The sequence below is a fragment of the Varanus komodoensis genome, unplaced genomic scaffold, assembly GCF_004798865.1.
Source record: "Varanus komodoensis strain SLA01 unplaced genomic scaffold, ASM479886v1 scaffold2, whole genome shotgun sequence".
NCBI lineage: Eukaryota > Metazoa > Chordata > Lepidosauria > Squamata > Varanidae > Varanus > Varanus komodoensis.
The window spans coordinates 29694882-29708723 of NW_025335568.1; the positions used below are offsets into that span (position 1 = coordinate 29694882).

Genomic DNA, 13842 nt, shown 5'->3' on the forward strand with positions numbered 1-13842 from the left:
AATCCACTGTTTCATTTAATTAAAATGATTTGCTGAAACATTTGGAATCATTTTTTTAAATGAATGGAATAGCTTACTGTTGATTTGGTTGGAATACACATTAGCCTCTGTTGTCATTTTTTAGGGTGCAAATGCTCTGGTCACTTACACTATCATCAGTGGTGCAGATGACAGCTTTCATGTTGATCCAGAATCAGGAGAGCTGATCGCCACCAAGCGTTTGGACCGAGAACGCCGCTCCAAATACTCTCTCCTGGTTCGTGCTGATGATGGCCTGCAGTCTTCAGATATGAGAATAAATATTACTATTAGTGATGTTAATGATCACATACCAAGATTCTCCAAACTATGGTATTCTTTTGACATCCCTGAGGATACCACTCCAGGTAAATAAATGAAGTCATTATTACTTTACTAGCAGCCCTTAATTTACTGTCCTCCTCTTAACAGATGTGATAACTTACGGTCCTGTGGAAATATTAAGTTCCAGCACATTCTACCAAATAGTTCTTGGATTTAAACATATCCAATCCCATTTAAGTATCATGCAAGCAATGGGATTAAGTGACTTAACTGGTTGGTGTATAACATGCTTTATCCTCCCCCCCCCCTTTTTTTTTTTGCATAAGGAACATTATGGTTTAGTTTTTCTCATCCCTTAAAATTCTTGAACTAATACTACTATTACTACTACTTGAGTAGTAGCTGTCAGGAAAGGAAGGGATACATATCCAAATTGCTATCTAACTATTAAGTTGAAGTTTTGAGCTGGATAGTCCAGCTATCCTTTGCCTGAGCTTTCTTCAGGAAGAGGATGGGGAATAAGTCTACCTCATTTCTCTTATTTCTTTAACTGGCATAAGAACAATATGTGAAGTGAGTGGAAACACCTGTGTGATGTCTGCAGTGTGAAACGATCTTTTGTTTCAAGTATATAGAAAAACATTCAAAACCAGCAAGTGAGGCGATCACTGCTGAACTTCTGAAATCTCCTGGTACTTATCAAGAGTTCTTGACACTTGTGCATAGGAGGCCACAGGAGGTTATATGAGCTCCTATAAAAGACACAGACATGCAGAATTAGACTGACAAGGTCTATGTACAGATAGGGTGCTAGGCCATTTTGAAACATTGCAATCCAGTCATGTTGAAATACAGATTTCCACTAACTGGTATATTTTTTCTGTTAATAGATTGCATCATTAAAACACCATTCATTAAATACATGTACTCTATCTTTGAGATTTCTTATCTATCATTAAATGACTGTGTCCCTTTAGCAATTTGGGAGAATTTCCCATCAGTGTAGGTACTACTGAACTAGATGATCCATTAGTAAGCCTATATATACCAGCTTTCTATTTAGGTCCTGCTCTATATTCCATTAGATATGTGGATAGCACATATTTTAAAACTTAATTAGACACAAATTGATTGAAGTATAATCATTCACTTAAAGCATACTGTATTTAAATCCTATCAGTTTCAATGGGGAACTGAGGACTTGCTTAGATCTTTCATTAAAATCAATGATATCCGACTAATGACTTTTATAGAAATACATCTTGATGTACATGTTGCAATGAAAGAGACAGTTGTTCTGTTTCCCAAACTGTTCCATTGAATGCTTCATGTTGCTTTTTTATACATCCCTATTTATCTTCTAGGTTCTTTAGTGGCAGCCATCTTAGCTACTGATGAAGATTCAGGCATAAATGGAGAAATCACATACACTGTGAGTGAAGATGATGGAGATGGAACATTCTTCCTTAATCCAGTCACTGGAGTTTTTAACTTAACTTGCATGCTAGACTATGAAGTACAACAGTATTACATTCTTACAGTTCGTGCAGAAGATGGAGGTGGACAATCTACCACTGTCAGAGTGTATTTCAACATATTAGATGTAAATGATAATTCTCCAATGTTCAGCATGGCCTCTTACAGCACATCCTTGATGGAGAACCTACTTTCAGGATCCACTATCTTTATTTTCAATGTCACTGATGCAGATGATGGTATGTACTTTCCTGTATTTTAAATGTCTGCACTTTAGACTATATATGCGCTTATATATATATTTACAACAAAAATGAGTATTAATTCTCACAAGGGGTCAAACAGTTAAACATCATAGTGGTATAAATACATGTATAAACTTTGCAATGAACATCAGCCTAAAAGGTCAGAAATAGTGTATTTGGCATATTAAAAAATGTCAAGCAATTGTGCTGATCCTGTGTATAACAGATAGAGGTAAATATTTTTAGAGAACTCATCAGCAGTTTCTTTTTTAAATTATATTGGCCAGGTTTTACACCAAATGATTCCAGTCCAATTTATGGCTTGAAATAAAAGAATTCTTAGCACTAACAAACTGGGTACAATTGAGGATCTAGCTAGAAAAAGTGATGTTAGCAGATTTTTGCCCATTCCTCTATCACCCTGCAGCATCCACACATGCACATTTCAGTGCTGTCCCTTCCCCACACAGACAGCTTGGGCACCCAAAATCTAAGCTAAGAATAGGTCTTAATTGACAATTGAAGTGGTGAGCACTAGCTGCTTCCTGCACAGCCTGCCACTTCCTAGATTACACAACTTAGAAATTCACTGTGACATTGTCTAGTATATATATTATAAATACTTACAAATTTGATATAGTTAAATATTCTTAATATATATATATATATATATATATGAATATATTGTGTATTTTACAATGTATAGTACTGCTGCACATTATACAAAATGTGTATTAAATATTTGATATAATTGTATCAACTTTGTTCCCAATATTATAGTATATAATTGATGTTCCCCAGTCTGGAAAAGTTTGTCACTTTTAAGGTCCATTGATTTCAATTATTCAGGCTTGACTGGATCTGTCTGCATTGTGGCAAATCTTTTTTTCTCAACATAGTGATTAAAAATATAGAATTTGCTTTTGCCTACCTCAATAAATTGATCAGAATAAATGATCCAGATTTGTCTTGAAACAATTTCTCTGGTTCTACACATTTCCAGTATGAACCGAGAAATAAGGCATTGCCAGAATTCTGGCTAATTTCCCGTTTTGTTTTTATTAGAAACAATGATGGAGCTAGAAGGAGAGTTCAGATGCTGAACATGCATTGTCACTTTCCTATTTTAACACACCCTCAGAAAACAATAGTTATTCACATTAGTATGGGATGTTTAAAAATAAACATGGTATAAGCAAAACAATGATCAAAGAGAATTACTGTTAACTTTCAGCTCTTTAATAAATCATTTTATATAAAGTTTAATTCAAAAATTTTGGGTTTTTTTAATGCAAAACCCAAAATTTCATATACAACATTTAAAAATATTCAAAAACTGCTATTCAGGCAAAGGCACTGCCTAAAGTTCAGATATGCAGAAATGCTTCTTATGAAACAACTATCTATCAGCCTGGAAACATTTCACAAAACTTGCTGGAAGGTGACATCAGTTCTTGGTTCCAAACAACTGTTCAGCTCATGTCCACCTAACTCAATACTGACTGCCCTACTTGGCAGCTGCTCTCCAGGATATCAGCCAAAGCTGTGGGCCGCTGCCTAAAATTTTTGCCCTGGAGATACTGTTGTCTGCACCTGGGACTGTGCTTGTGCTCTGCCACTGGACAACGGGCCCTCTCACCCTGCTATATTGAATGTTACGCTACCATTTCCAGTCCATATTTTTCCATTGCTTTCAGTTAGGGTTGTTGTTCCCATCTGGTGCTGTGAATTTCTTCAGGGCTCCCTCTCCAGTTAAAATTTTCTTGTCTTAGTTGCCTGTCTCCTTTATTCATTTTCGACAGGCCTCTTTTTCCTTTTTTCACATTCCTGGTTCTTAGTTTGTTGCCTACTATGCAACCTTCCACTAGCCCTCTTTCCTCTGCACTCCACAACCATCTTCCTAGTCTTCTGCCTTTTTCTATTTAAGATTTTAATCCCTACCAAGTTGACGGCCTTCATTTCTCTCACAGCAGTTGGACTACAAACAGTTATGTATTTTTGAGGGACTGAATATTTCAAGCTGTACTAGTTCACCTAATTAGATGAACTGGTCTTCTTCCAATCTTTTTCTCAGTTTAAATCAATGGAAAATTCCTCCAGCTTGATGACAAATACAGTATCTCTTTCATTTTCAGTCCTTAGCTTACATATGGTTCTGTAGTATATTGCAGCATTTTTTTGTCTATAGAGTCATGCTAAGTATAAAGTAAATACTGTATGAAGCATTAATTTATGTCTAGCATAAAATGCATGCATAATGTTATTTAATACATCGTTTATATATACACTAAAATGATATAGTATCTTTCCAGTTTTAGAATACTAAATAACTGTGATTAATGTGTTGCGTATTACAGGGTTTAGTTTACTCCCTGTAAGAAACTCGTATTGCTACTAAGAAGCATTAGCACAAAGAATAAAGCATTTCACTGCATCAATACCTAATATCATGTTCTACCATGTGAAAAAATAGACTGTTTAGGAAGGGCAAGATTGAAAATAAAGTCCATTAAAAGCTAACTTCCACCTTTATGACCAATTAGGCAGATAAAATGTTCACATTATTTATTTAGTGCTGTAGGGTCCCAGCCATTAATACAGGGACATGAGAAAGTAATAGATATTGTTTTGAATTTATAATGAATAATACAAACACAATGGGTTCTGGATTTTTTAACTGCCACCATTTATTTTCCCATTGTATAGCATGCTTGAAGTTTCTTAGCAGTTTTACTGCAGTTTGTGAAATCCCACTACATAAATTCAACTGAATGCAGGATGCACATTTTTTTCTATCTTTTAAAACTAATTTACTTTACCAAAATTGTGTTGTGTTTCTTTGACTAAAGAAATGCAAAAATGAGACGCATACTTCTAATATGCAACAGTTCTCATAAAGCAAACCACTGCATATCACTCTGATATTGCAAAGAAGTGCATAATTGCACTTCTTTAAAAAATAATATCCTTTTAGGAACTGTTGCAAAATAACTCTAAATATTCAGTATCTTTTTTTCTCCAAATGGAAGTAAGATTTGGAATGCTGTTCTCAACAGATCACTCATGAGCTATGAGCTTAAACTTGCTTATGCTTTCTATCAGTATTATGTTGCTATCAGTTACCAAAATAGAGTTTCACCATACTGTGAATTTTCTGCACCATGACTATTTAATGTCTGTTGCTACTATCATTATTTCTACATGTTTACATGTTGAAGTAAATCCCATTTATTGTAATTTAGTGAAAGGTGGATACAGAACAATATGTTGATAAGTATTTTTTTCTATAAAGTCTTCTTCCCCTGAAAAAAACAAAAGACATGGGTCAATATTATTTATTTAATTTATTGGATTTATATGCCATCTTTTTCTCAAAGAATTCAAAGCAGCTTACATCATTCTTTGCTTCCTGCTCTCAATCTTATCTGCACAGCAACAGCCTTGTGAGGTAGGTTGGGCTGAGAGTCTGTGACTGGACCAAAGTTACCAAATTGGCTCTGAGAGAACAAAGTAGCAGCAGTGATTGGCCAGTCTGGATCTAACTAAATATCCCTGTCAGTGTGTTTCTCTTTTTCATCTAACCTGAATTCTTTTTTTTTTTCCACAAGGCCAATGCAGTCTTTCCAGAACCACTTGGTTTTCTTTTATTTCTTGCTTTATGTGCTTTCAAAGAGAGGTACAAAATAGATTAAAATATTGTTTCTTGAAACACAGCTGCTAATCTTTATACATTATCATTCACTAGTTTTCCATTTTATATTTGAATTTTCAATATGACCTTAACTAAGTCATAAAGAACAGAGCTTTTAGGCACAGTATCATTTATTCTAGTTCGACAGACAAATGTTTTCCCAAGTCCTTTCAGTTCTTACAAGTTATCTAATGCAAGGTTTTAAGTTTCTCCTGGTGAATCAGTTGGTAATCGGTGGTTACATCCAAGACTTCTGCTTACTTACTTGGGCGAATTTCTGAGTTAATACTTATTAAATAGTCAGTTGGAAGTTCTATCAATCCAATGTTCCTAATCTGGTCTATAAGCACCTAAAAGGTTAAACAGCAATATTTTTCTAGGTAATAAAAGAGATATATATCCCCCAAAGTAAACAATTCCAGGATGTTTCAGTAGATCCTTCTTCAAGCAAATTTAATGTTCTTTGTATGCTTCTCTGTAGCTTTTTAAAAAACTTTTTGACATCTTTCGTGAAGTCTTGATCTTCAAAGTAAGTATGAATAGAAATAGTTAATACATCTCCAAGAAGCATCCTTCTAATAATCTTACTGTCATATGTATAAGGACTTGGTTTCTGTTGAACTCGAAGATTTTAGGAATGTGGAGACAGTAGGCATTGCATTGGAGAAATGGACATAATCCTAATTTACATGTTCTCTGTATGAGAGGGAGACAGAAATGACTGAAGAAGGAAGTTTGGTTTATTCAGGGTAACTATTTTACTTTGTGTTCACAAGAATTGTGGTGGTTAAATATCTCTTTTTTGCTTTTCAGGTGCTAACTCACAATTGTTCTTCAGCATTACTTCTGGAGATAGTCTAGGCCAATTTAACATTGACAAAAATGGAGTTTTAAGCATCAGACAGCCACTGGACCGTGAAAGCCAATCTTTCTACAACCTTGTTGTTCAAGTTCACGACATGGCTTCTCTTCCAGCCTCCAGATACACAAGCACAACACAAGTATCTATTATTCTGCTTGATGTGAACGATAACCCTCCAAGTTTTATCTCCCCTAAGTTGACATACATCCCAGAGAATACACCTATTGACACCATTGTATTCAAAGCCCAAGCAACTGATCCGGATAGTGGTCCAAACAGCTACATTGAGTATAATCTGTTCAATCCCTTAGGAAATACATTCAGTATTGGTACTATTGATGGAGAAGTAAGACTCACGGGAGAACTTGACAGAGAAAAAGTTTCTAATTATACCGTGACTATAATTGCTACGGACAAAGGACAACCATCTCTTTCTTCATCTACAGATGTAGTTGTGATAGTCCTTGACATCAATGATAATAATCCTGTCTTTGCGCAAAAATTATATAAAATTGAGATTGCAGAAAATATTCTGACAGGAACAGATGTGATTCAGGTATTTGCTTCAGATGGAGATGAGGGTTCCAATGGGCAAGTCCGCTATTCCATCCTCAGTGGAAATACTAATAATGAGTTTCGGATTGACTCTGTCACAGGAGTAATAACGGTTGCTAAACCTTTGGACCGAGAGAAGAAGCCTTCCTATTCTTTAACCGTTCAGGCAGCTGACCGTGGAAGTAGCCCACAGATAGACACTGCTACACTCAGCATTATTCTAATGGATGTTAATGATTATATTCCTACATTTGAGCTCTCTCCCTATTCTGTAAATGTCCCAGAAAATTTGGAAGCATTACCGAAGGTCATTCTTCAGGTTAGTACATTGAGAAAGTAGTAAATAATAGGTTATGTTATGCTGAATAAATGATTACTGCAAGTTCTGTACATCCATGTACTTATACATCCATGTATTTTATAATTTGCATAACCCACACACTGACCGCATAGATGCATGCTCCTGTCACAGCAAAGAAGTTAAATTTCTAAGTATCCTTTATGACTATGAACTAGAACAGTTGGTCTTGGAACGGAGCAGTGGCTAGGCAGCTCTGGATTTAATCCTAGATGGTGTTGACCAGGAACTAGTCTGATATGTACATGTTAGTAAGCTGACTGGAAACAGTGACCAAAGTGTATCAGATTTAATATATATTTAAGTAGAGTATCATCAAAGAAATCTAGTACAATCACATTTGACTTCAAAAGAGGAACCATCTCTGAAATGAAGGGATTGGTAAAGCAGAAGACAAAACAGGAAGTCAAGAAGCTAACATTCCTTCAAAGTGCTTGGAGATTATGTAAAATCAAAAGAAAGGAAGCTCAGATAGTATGTATACCACAAGTTAGGAAAGATAGCATGAAGTCCAAGAGATCACCAATACTGCTAATGGGCAGTTTCAAGGAAGCTATGGAGGGAAAAGGCTCCATTCAGAAAATGGATTGGGAAGAAAAGGAATTGGAAATAGAATGGCCAATATCATACTGCCCTTATACAAAGGTATAGTGCAGCCTTACTTAGAATACTGTGTACAGTTCTGGTGACCATAAATTAGGATATTTTAGAATTGAAAAAAGTGCAGAAGAAGGCAACTAAAGTGATCAAAGGACAGAAGTAACACCCATAAGAGGAAAGGTTACAACATCTGGGATTGTTTAGCTTAGAAAGAAGGTGGATTAGGGGTGTTGTGATAGAAATGTACAAAATTATGTATGGTGTGTGGAAAGTGGATAGGGAGTCTTTATTCTCTCTTCATAATTCTAGAACCCAAAGGGATCATCCCATGAAACTGATTGAGGAAAGTTTCTGGAGAGAGATAGGGAAGCACTCATATACAGTACATAGTTAAACTATGCAATTCAACATGTAATAATGACTACCAAATTGGAGGGTTGAGAGGGTTGGATTAATTCATAGAGAAAAAGGCTATAGTGGCTACTAGTCTTCATGGACTATATACTAACTCTACTATCAGAAGCAGTATGCTTGTGCACTCCAGTTGTGAGTTTGCCTTGGCGGATGGCCGGCCACTGCATGAACAGAAAGCTGGACCCTTGGTCCTATCATGCATGGTTCTTCTTATGATCTTAATAATGTTTGTTCTTGCCCATTACAAACAGTTGAAACAGTGTTTTATCATGACCTCTTCAGTTTCTCTTTGCTTTAGATTAAGGTATTGCTGTAGTTACTGAAGTGTTATCAAATCTCTTCATAGGGATGCATGTTCAACATTTGTTTCCCAAATTAGGGAAGCTACATTTTGTCAACATCAGCAGCTACCTGGAAAATTATTCTTTGTAAAGGAGTAGCTAATTATGTACTAGATCTTTTTGTTGTTTTAATCAGTTTTAATAGATGCCTTTGCAATTTGCTCTCTCAAGCACAAGGCTTTTTCACATTATATACATGAGAAATAATTGTATGGGAACTGGAGAAACAAAGGTAATTTGTTAGTACATTTTTACAGTTATGCTTCATTGCTTCTATAGGTTGTAGCCAGGGATGATGATCAAGGGCTAAATAGCAAATTGACCTATCTTCTTATTGGTGGAAATGAAGATGGTGCCTTTACACTTTCAGCCAATGGGGAGCTCCATCTTATTCGGAGCTTGGACCGTGAAAAAAGGGACCAGTATATCATGCTGATCACAGCAATGGACTCAGGTAAGCCAATTCAGTTCTGCAACCATACAGCCATAGTACAAGTGTTAAGATCAATAATCAAGAACACAATATTTTGTTTCTATGCTTAATTATTCTATACCATCTTGTGAGTGAGCCATACCAAGTTGAAAAATAGTGGCTATTTTCCAGTGGTCAGGAAAATTGAGTCAGTCTTGACCTTTATAGCATATATTAGGGCCCACTTCATAGATGTTGTAGAAATACAACTTTTGAAAAACAACAGACAACCCCCCTCCTCCATGTACTAAGTCATGTTTTGGAATAAGTCCTTCAAGTGATTTTATTAGCTTATTACTGTATGAATGTATACGCCTTCCTGACTCACAGATGGGATATACTGGGACAGTCAAAATATGTCCCAAATGTGTGGGGATCTATTACAAATAGCTTGTCCTATGGAGCTCAATCCATGTTGTATTTTGCACAGCCATCTATGTGGGCTAAGTGGGTCCATGGTAGCCAATATGGAAGGTGATCATAAGGCACTTCTGGTAATGGTAGTTTTGGCTGAAATTCTTTCCAGGGCACACAAAATGTATAAAAGTAAACTGAGTAGGATGTCTTAGAATTAATAAGTGTTCCCTTTCAAATAACTGTTATCTTGAAAAAATGCCAGGTTTTTGATTGCTAAATTTAAGCAAAGGAAAAAAAAGACTTAACAAATAAGCAACTTGTTCTCAAATAAGCTATACTTATCCCCATTTATTGTGAAACAGTAGCTCTGCCCTTTAAAAATTATTTATTTGATGTCTCTTAAGTACCACTTAGGTTTTAAGCTTGCATTATCCACACAGTTTTCAACCAAGATATCAGCAAAGAATTTTGCTAAGAAGCAAAACCATACAGTGCAAAACTCTGGGGAAATAGCAGCTTGTCCAAAATTGTACTCATCCAGATGATCTCTGAACATAAATCAAGCAATAGATATTACCTCATAGATTCAACTTTGGTTTTTATTACCTGTGGAAAAAGTGCTGTTTGGCTTCTTTCAACAATGCAGTTTTATTCTGCACACACAGCCCCCTTCCTTATCTAGGTCTACATCTTCAACTCCCTGTATTCTGGGTATTTGTAAAAAATGGAGCACCATATGAAAAAAAATAGCTGCCTATTTTTTTTCTCTCTGAATGTAGCCATGATTAATGTAGTAGTATGCACATAACCCATGTGAACTTCAGTTATGCATCTCTGTCTAGTTCTTTATACATTATTTTTCACTTTTCTGTTTCCAAAAAAATACAGGAATTTGGAATATTGGTAAACATTGGGTCAGAAAATTCTCTCTCGGGTAGATACAGATGGCTGGATAGTTATGGTAGGCTTACATATATTAAGCATGAAACATTCACTCCCTACATCTTAATGTTGCCTTAGAAACCTAGAACAACTTTATATGATTGGATGTATAATTCAGTTGATGATGATGAGATGCAGTTACTGTGAGTTCCATGTAGTTGTGTGAGTGGGGAAAAGTTCAAACAAAGTTCTCTCTTCACTTCTTTTTAGCAAAGCCACAAGTTCAGCCATTGGCCCTGGGTGTTTCAGTGCAGAAAAACATGTGCTTCCTGTTCTCTTTTTCCTCCTTCAACTGCTTTTGAAGCAGCAAACACACCTGGGAGGTTTATAGAAAGAGGCCTTCTCAGACAAATCTCATGTACTAGTTGATCACTCAGTGCCTTCTGACATAACTGACATACGGGCTTTCTTCTTAACTAAGAGCAGTTAAGAAGTTACCTGAAGGTATCCCTTCACCATTTCACATGTGCTTTGCAAAAGTGCCTTCAGGGAATGCTCCCTGCTTTCTTATACTCAAGGAATGCTCTTTTCCCTTCAGTTGATCTTTCCCTTCAAGGAACCAAACATACAGTACAGTACAATGTCCTGTAAAGTTGTCCTTTTAGGGACTGGGCTCGTTGTTACAACTATTTACTTCATAAGATACACAGGACTGCAAGAAAAAGGGAGCCATGGATTTCCTTCCCTTGCCCTTCAACTTCTCTCAAACAATCAACATTCTTATTTTCACCATCTGTATTACTGCATCTAATGTACCTTTTCCAAGGTCAGGCCAGCTTGTAGGAACTGCAGGGAAAAAAATAATTACATGTTGTGCCAATAAAGATTGTATGATTCCAAGTTGCTACCAAAACATAAAGGATACAGTCTGGATTTAGCCTTTTCACACAATATTTGTAATGGGTTAAGAGAAGCTAAATCTCAGGTGAACTGTATATATACCACTAGTTTCTCATGCCTTCCTTCCATGATGTTTATGTGGCTGACTTTTTCCCATGTCTGCTTGGTGGCTGTGAAGCAATATAGGACCTTAATATGAAGTACAATCCTTGAGGTTCAGCTGTGAAATCCCTGAGGTTGGAAGCTCAGCCCATTTTTTGTTAGAAGATAGATGTTTAGAACAGCATCCCTTCTGTTTCTGAATTGGAGCACCTTTTTATTAAATGCCACAAAGGGGAGATGTGGTTTATGAATTAGAATGTCAAGCTAAAACTATCAACTTCAGAATAATGTAATAGTGTTTATATTGCTACACCAAGCCCGTTAATTCCATGTGGTCCAGAGAAATGGCATGCAACCATTTGAAACATGATTAAATGAGTCTCCTGGTACATAAATTGTTTTGAGCAGTACTACCTTTCAATGAGGAAAAATGATAGGGGAAAAAGAAACTTTCCTTAAAAAAAGATTCCATATGTTGAAACTCAAAAGATGAGCAAAATGGCAGTATGCCATCTGAGAAGGCGGCAGCTTTTATCCTAACTTTGAATGGTTTTTCTGAAGAAATGTTGGCTTCCATTCTTTCTTTTATTAATTGACTGACTATAGAGTAGCACATCTGGATCTCTACTAGCTGCCTTAACTTACTGTCTGAGTATAATATTCTTTCTCCCTCTCTCCATGTCTTCAGCACACACATTTGAATTTTTACAACAGAATGCCCTATTACCTGAAGCTTTGCTTCAGCCAACATATTCTTGTATGTAACCTTAAAAGCTTCTGCATCATTGGCCTGATTTAATGAAGTTACTAGCTGGATTAGTTGTAGATTTATAAGTGGGATCTTTGCTCCACCTATTTAATATTTCTATTTGCTATGCTTTTGGAACAAAAACTTGTGGCGCTTCCTTCAGCATGCAGAAGAGTTACATTTGTAGCAATCCAGATTTACTGGCATACTTTTGGGGTAGCTTAAAATAAACCAAAGCAAGCAGTTTCACAATCTTGATTCGTTACACTTCTTTCTTCATAGTTAACTCTGTTCCCTTAAGTGGTTTGGCAAATTACATATTTCAAAAGCTGTTCAAATCCTTTATTCCACCTCCCCCTGCACATTCCATGCTGCGGTCTCCAAGTAACATTATTGCCTTTTAAAGAGTTCTGCATATCTTCAAATATTTGCATATTCTTACAGAGTTTTTTATGCTTTATCCTAGCACGCTTTCTGTTTTGAACCATTTTCTAGGATCATGGACAGCATAATTATTTGTCTAATAGCTGAATCCTATTCAGAATTCTTGGAAGTAAGTCCCAGTGAGTTTAGCAGGGCTTACTCCCAAGTAAGACCGAATAGGATTGCAGATAAAGGAAACATGCCTTTATTTATTCCCTTTCAGCAATTTGACATTCCAAAGAAATAATTTTATTGCTAAAATTATGTCTATAATTGCATATGAAATATTTTTCCTGATCTGTGGCTGTATGACTGTCAGTAATGATTCTGTAATTCTGTGACTGTCCAGTCAGCTAAACTTGCATCCAGTTCACAGTTCTGTTATTCTCTTAATAACAGAACTTGAGCAACAGGCAACCAGTAACATCAGAAGATAAAATATGCAGGGGTATAAAAACTGCATGGAAGGTTGAACCAGATGGAATAGATAAAATGGAAAGAGAGTTCAAGTTCTGACTTTTCAGGATGCAGCTTAGGATCCTGAGAACAAAAACAAGGAAAGGGTTTAATTCCACTGAAGGACTAACATTTTTCTTGGAATCAAAGCCAATACAAGCTAAATGCCAAGATCCACCAAAAATTAAGGAAGTTTGAACTACAGGTACCAGAAAGCAATCTAACAAGTAGCAAAATGCCCAGCTGGGGCAGAACAACCCCTCAGTCATCATCCTCCCAAGTTCTGAATTGCGTTGGATCCTGCCCCCTGTAGTAATGGCCTGTTGTCCTTCATGTGGGGGAAGGCATCACGCTTGTTTCGGGGAGCCTGCTTTATTGGTCTCTCCCTGCATTTTAGAGCTAAGATCATATGTCCCCAGGTTTTCTGTGATCTGCTCTTACTAATTTTATTTGTTAATTAGCTATTTAAATTTGCATGGAGTCATCACTATTGGTGAAATACAAAATGCAAACTAAGTAAATGCAACATTTTAAAAGTTCTGCATTAAACTTAAACTTAATTAAGCTTAAATCATCAGTTATAGATGTTTCATTTTCTGTTTTGCATATATTGATGTGGAAATTTTACAGATACTCCAAAAACATAATCTTATGCAT

General features: G+C 36.1%; 1 protein-coding gene across 4 annotated transcripts in view; it reads left to right on the top strand.

Moving 5' to 3' along the window:
• Nucleotides 1–13842, top strand: part of FAT4 (FAT atypical cadherin 4) — a 131085-nt gene that overhangs the window by 77284 nt on the left and 39959 nt on the right. For all 4 annotated transcript variants that reach the window (XR_006414543.1, XM_044428455.1, XM_044428456.1 and 1 more), the window contains exons 3-6: nt 125–386; nt 1668–2018; nt 6529–7451; nt 9125–9299. Coding sequence is in view for 3 of the 4 variants with exons in the window: in XM_044428455.1 (XP_044284390.1) it covers nt 125–386; nt 1668–2018; nt 6529–7451; nt 9125–9299 (1711 nt within the window). In the remaining variant the exon portion in view is untranslated. The remainder of the gene's footprint in view (nt 1–124; nt 387–1667; nt 2019–6528; nt 7452–9124; nt 9300–13842) is intronic.